Source organism: Populus nigra, chromosome 6 (genome assembly GCF_951802175.1).
Source record: "Populus nigra chromosome 6, ddPopNigr1.1, whole genome shotgun sequence".
NCBI lineage: Eukaryota > Viridiplantae > Streptophyta > Magnoliopsida > Malpighiales > Salicaceae > Populus > Populus nigra.
Window position 1 is genome coordinate 10548375 of NC_084857.1, and position 5746 is coordinate 10554120.

The 5746-nt window shown below is 35.6% G+C and overlaps 1 protein-coding gene across 1 annotated transcript; it reads right to left on the reverse strand.

Moving 5' to 3' along the window:
- Window positions 1-2106: 2106 nt before the first annotated feature.
- Window positions 2107-5746, reverse strand: LOC133697159 (zinc finger CCCH domain-containing protein 17-like). The gene is made up of 3 exons (XM_062119560.1): window positions 5306-5746; window positions 4536-4646; window positions 2107-4372 (listed from the first exon to the last, which is right to left on the reverse strand). The coding sequence occupies exons 1-3, from the start codon at window positions 5432-5434 to the stop codon at window positions 2414-2416; spliced, it is 2199 nt and encodes a 732-aa protein (XP_061975544.1). The 5' UTR covers window positions 5435-5746; the 3' UTR covers window positions 2107-2413.

The following is a 5746-nucleotide window of genomic DNA, read 5'->3' on the forward strand; positions in this document are numbered from 1 at the left end:
TTGATTCTTTATATAAGTGCTAGGAGCAAGGCCTGCATAGCTTGAGATGAGGTCAGAAATTGAGAAGGGATTAGCTTATTGGAGAAGTTCCAAGGGTAGGATTTGAATAATGTAGGACCTCCCATCCTGGGTCAAGTCTTAACAACTAGTGTTAACCTTGATGGGTTTCGGTAGCCTCCTGCCCAAGACCTGAATTGCAGAAAGTTACAGTCCTGGTGGGACTGCTGTTTTCCTATGAATGCCACTGTCTTTTTGGAGGTAGTCTCTCATCTTATGTGTTTCTTATTAAAAAAATAAGCAAGATCAATTAAGTCAAATTAGTAATTTGGCTTTGAAGCAAACAATTTTGTTTTATTTAAATATCATATATATTTATTTGTCAATTAACAAAATAGGATGTTATATTTTTTTGAAAGTGGAAGATGAAGAAGGTAGTCTCTCATATTATTTGTTTATTATTAAAAAAAGAAGAAGAAAGAAGCTCCTTAACAATTTATTTTGAATATGAAAACTCTGAAAAGACTTAAAAACAAACCAATAAAAACATAAAGTATTAAAAAAAAGACATCAAAATTAGCCAAGTTATTAAATTGAATGCTTAGTTAGGTTTCTTGTAAGCTATTTTTTTTTTATTGTCCAATGTTATTTTTTTATTCCTTTGAACAAACATTGATAATATGAATTTAAATACAATATTTATTAAAAAAAACAATTAATTATAATTTTTTATTGTTAATTTATCTTGACATCATATAAAACTGAAAAGAAATGTTTAAATAGAAGGGGTTCACAATAATATAATGCATAAATAACTCAATCTATCCTTATATAATTAGAAAAGTTTCCAATAAGTCCTTATATTTCTAATTCTATCTGTTCCTTTATTGTATAGTATCTGATTCTCCAAATATGTATTCAGTTCCATCCAAATTGATAAAATTATATTTTTCATTCTAAAATTACCCTTGAGTTATATACAAGAATAAAATAGAAAAGTTGTAAAACTCGAACATTATAATTTTTTAAAACAAAATTGATTTTTTTAGTATTAAATATATATTATTGTATGGATCAGGAATTTTTCAAAATAAAAAATATTAATTATGTCAATTTGGATGGAAAATATTGACAGAGATATGTTGAAAATTTGGATACTATACAAAAATAAAATAGAAACAATTAAATTATAAGTACATATTAGAGACTTGTTCAATTATATAAGGACAAATTGAACTATTTACCCTCATATAATCTTAGGTAATTATTATTTTTAAAAGTTATATGTATTTATCCTAACTACTAATTATTAAAATTTGAAAGATAATTAAATTTTATGTTCCTAATTTTTTATTAAGTCCAGTTTAAATTATTTTATATGGTAAAAAAATAAAATAAAAGTATATATTTAATTATAAATATCAAAATTAATATTAAATCTAAAATATGTTTATTTAATAACAACAAAAATTTATTTATTTATAAACAGTTATAAGCTAGTTATTTGACCCGTGTTTTGCTACGAGTCAGATAATTTATTTTTGAAAAAAAAATAAACATTCTAGTTTTTTCAATGTTTTTTTACAAAATAAAAATCTAATTATAAATTAAAAAACCTACATGCATTTAATTAAATAAATCAAGAACCATTTGTGCCAATAAAAAAAGTACTAATGTTTTTATTCAACTCATTACAAAAAATAAAATCCTTCCATTCCATCATCAAACCGATGTCCGGTTCTGGTTTAATAACATAAAACTAGCTACTTGTGGCGACCAGATCCAGCAATCATCGTTTCTTGAGTTTAAAGATGTTCCACCATACCGGGAGGGACAGAACAGAATGAAGTCTTGAGGCAAATCTATCAACCATCCAGCAAGCGATGATACTGAGCAACAAAATCCAAACCCAGTAATCATCAGCTAAAGTAATTGGCTACGAGCCTTCTTTCTTTCCCTTTCCTTGTTTTGCTCTTGTTTCCTGAACCATCTCATTCCAATCTCTCACAGCAATTCATTACAAAACGATAGTGACGTAAAAGCAGAAACGAAATGCTCATCAATTCACCAAAGAGATTTGAAATTATAAAAAGCAACCAGAAATAATAGTTTGAGAAACGAGCAACAGTTTTCTTATTAATTTTATACTGTTACAAGTTATGGCTTTGCAAGCAAAGTGAAATGCTCCAAGCACAAGCAAAATTCTCATTCAATCAGAGAGTTTTAAATACAATAAAACGAGTTTCTTGCAATTAATACAAGAAAGGAACTTCATATCTCTACTTTTACTTCTACAAGGAAAAATAAACCCGTGGCAGCTACCCCTTACTCAAATCCGAAGAACCCACCATGGTCGTCAAAAACCCACAATAAGAGCAAAAGGCAGTAGTGCTGCTCCTTAACTATCTTTCATCCTTCATGAGAACACGACACCAATTTTCTTGGCAAAGTCATCTCCATCTTCGTTTTCATATTCCTCTTCATCTATGTTTTCACCCTCTTCGTAATTGTACTCTCCTTCATCAGCCTGCTCATATTCATAATCACCATCCCTCTGATCATCACCCTCGTACTCCTGATCTTCCATTCCGTCATCAGCAATCATCCCGTCTTCAGTCTCAATCTCACTTGGATTAGGTAGCTGAGAAGACTTTCCATGAACAATTTCAATGTTTTCCCCTTCTGTTCCAAGGGCATCATCAGTAGCAAACTTGGATTCTTTATTTTTTAGCATCTGGCTACTGTCATCGTCCTTTAATACAGAAGAAAATCCACTTTGAGTCTCTGCAACTGCCTTGTTGTTGGAATTGCTGGTGAGGCTTCGCCTACTTTCCTTTTGATTATTGCCGTCCTCAATAACAGATGATATTCTGCTACCAGAAGCTGCAGCTCCACCCCCTCTCTTTCTCTTAAGAATCTCACTAAGAGGCATTGGCCCTTCAAATGAGAGATCAGCATCAGATGGTGGATGATCTTCCAAGTTCTTCCGCTTTCCAAGGGATTGCTGCGATTTACCCTCTGCATTTTTCCCACCTCTCAGTTCTGCAAGCCTTTTAGGAGCAGCAAAATTAGTAATTTTTTCATCTACTAATTCTCTTCTCACATGGGGACCTCTAAAATTTCTCCCCTCATTGTAATCCTCTTCCACCCTAGCTTTCATTCTATCCCGGAACCTCCCTTGCTGGGAAGAGATCAGGGAACTTACTGGTGACAGTCTTCCCCGATTCCTGCCCCTGTCAATTTCCCTTTCTGCATGCAAGTCACCACCTTCGTTGAGAGATCCTCCTGGAAGCTTTATTCTACCACGAAGACGACTACTAATGGAGCTCTCATGTGAGAGTAAGTGATGAGAGTCCCTTCGTGAAGAACCCTGGTAACCTCGCTCCTCAACATGATTGCCTGGGACAAAATCATTACTAACAACTGATCTCAAGCCGTTAACCCTCCTTTGTTTCGATAAAAGATAACGCAAATCTGATCCTTCAATGTGCTCAGGGCTATCAGCTTTCGAGTAACCTCGCCTTTCCAGATGTGCTGGTGCCACTAGCATTCTTTCTGACGACGCCCTGTGCTGCTCCCATGCGTGCTGCCCTTGCATATGTTCATAGGGATCATAGCCTCGTGGATCACCATACCTTTCTTGGTCATCAGGCAACGAGCCATAATCAGCAGGATGGCCCCTGCCATATTCATCAACAGAGTTCAAGTTCCTCCCTTCATGACCTATTGTTCTTCCAAATTGATCTTCACCGTGGTAATAATCAGAATCCCTCAACTCATCATCCACAAGAACATCAAAACCAGGAGAGGACTCCCTCAAATACTCATCAGCATCCTTTCCATTATGGTTAACATGATCATCTGCTACCCGTGACAGATGCAACTGATTGGAACGACTTGAATTTCCATTGACCTCGGGAGGAAGATTTGATGCTTTATATCTGGGAACTTCATCATCCATGCTTTTGGGTGGCACTACATTCCTTGCAACACCAGCACTGTTCCTTGCTGAAGCAATTTCAGCTTTTGACACAGGTTTAGCTACAGTGGGTGGTTCAACAGCCTTTGACAAATTCACTTGTGGAAGCTTCTGCTCTTGAGTACACTTTTGAAGGCCATCAAAAGCCTTTTTTGGAGGGTGGGCCTCAGTACCAGGGGTAAATGCCATTGTTTGAGAAACTCTACTGGCATGATTTGGTCCATGGGAGAAAGCACATCTGTCACCTTTCAAGCATATTCCCTGCTGAAAGAAAATGCACAGGACTCCTTGTTTGCCTGAATTGTGAGGAGCATGTGTGGCAGCTGCAGCATGTGATGGCGGCAAGGAAGATCCAGCAGAGGCTGTTGTTTGGTTGCCAAACAAGCCATCAAGGGGCTGAAATGAGAGAATAGATATTAGATACTAACAAACCGGATAAAACAATTTAATCAAGACAGACTTGCAAAATTAAAAAGCTTCCCACCAGCTAAAAGAGTAATGAAACAAATCAAGCAAGAAGTGCATAACATCAAAACAAGACGAGAAAAAAAAGACTTACTGGATGACGAAACCCACACTTGGGATTCATGCAATTGCCATTCAACCAAAAATAGCAATCCCTAGGATTAACCCTGGCATATTCACTGTGGCGATACTCACACTCACTTCCCTGGTGAAACAAAGAACAAGGGGCTTCAGTTAAAAAAAAAATTCAACTGCTAAAGAAAGTAAAAAATCAAGAATCCACTCTTTCTAAAAACCACAGCGAGATCATCGTACACATGATATTGATTTGACAGAAAGACATAGTTAAGGGAAGAAACGTAAAGCACAACTTGCCTACTTTACCCAAAGCCTGGCAAATATTACTATTCTTGAAGTAAGTCTGAAAAATGAACAAATTTTAAAGACTATAAAAACAAACCAAATACCGAAAACACCATCACAAGAGGTTTTTTAGAAATTAGCATTCTTGGCGGAAGCCCAGCCAACAGACAACATATGAATTACCTAAAACGGATGGGTAAGAAACAAAAAACTAAAACCCACAAGGGAAATCATAATTATAGACTCAATTGAACATTGCACAGATAGATTTAAGAACACAAGACAAATCATGTGATGATCTTAAGAAGATAAGATCTAGATTGACAATTATATTCAAGAAATTGATTAGGGTTTTTCCTCAAAACCCCAAAAAAGAAACCTAATTAATATACATATAAAGAAAAGTGAATCGTGAATCTGTAACCCTTATAATTAGATCCCTAAAAATCGGCAGCCATTAATTGAGAAATGAAAAAAGAAAAGAAAAGGAGAAAAGCGAACCTTTTTGCAGGTTAAAGGAGAAGCAAGAAAGTAAACACAATCAGTATTCCTTTTCAAGGCTTCTTCTTCGGCGGATGTTGTTGTGGACGCAGTAGGTGTAGGTGGTTGTGGTTGGGTGGCCGCAACCATGGCGGTTCTCTTCTTCTTTGTTATTATTGTTGTTTTTTTTTAGGATCAAGAGAATTGCTTGCAGATCGACAAACCAATATGCAGCAGCTCTAGTTGGGAGTGGATCGCGCGAGTAATAATAAATCAAAATACATAGAGAGTGAGAGAGAGGCGATCCTCCAAGAATCCTTATTTGCAACGGGGATTATAATTATTATTTATTATTATAAGTAAAAGAAAAAGAGAAGAGGAAGAAGTGTATGATATGAGAAGAGCCGCCACGATACAAAAACAGATAAAAGGGTGGGGCTTGAGAGTGAGAGGGAGATAGAA

Excerpts from the sequence above, each read along its gene's own strand:
- LOC133697159 (XM_062119560.1), bottom strand. The coding sequence starts at position 5,434 with ATGGTTGCGGCCACCCAACCACAACCACCTACACCTACTGCGTCCACA. Across the intron at positions 4,647-5,305 it reads CTCCTTTAACCTGCAAAAAG|GGAAGTGAGTGTGAGTATCG; the intron begins GTTCGCTTTTCT and ends TTGTTTCACCAG. Across the intron at positions 4,373-4,535 it reads AGTGTGGGTTTCGTCATCCA|CCCCTTGATGGCTTGTTTGG; the intron begins GTAAGTCTTTTT and ends CTCTCATTTCAG.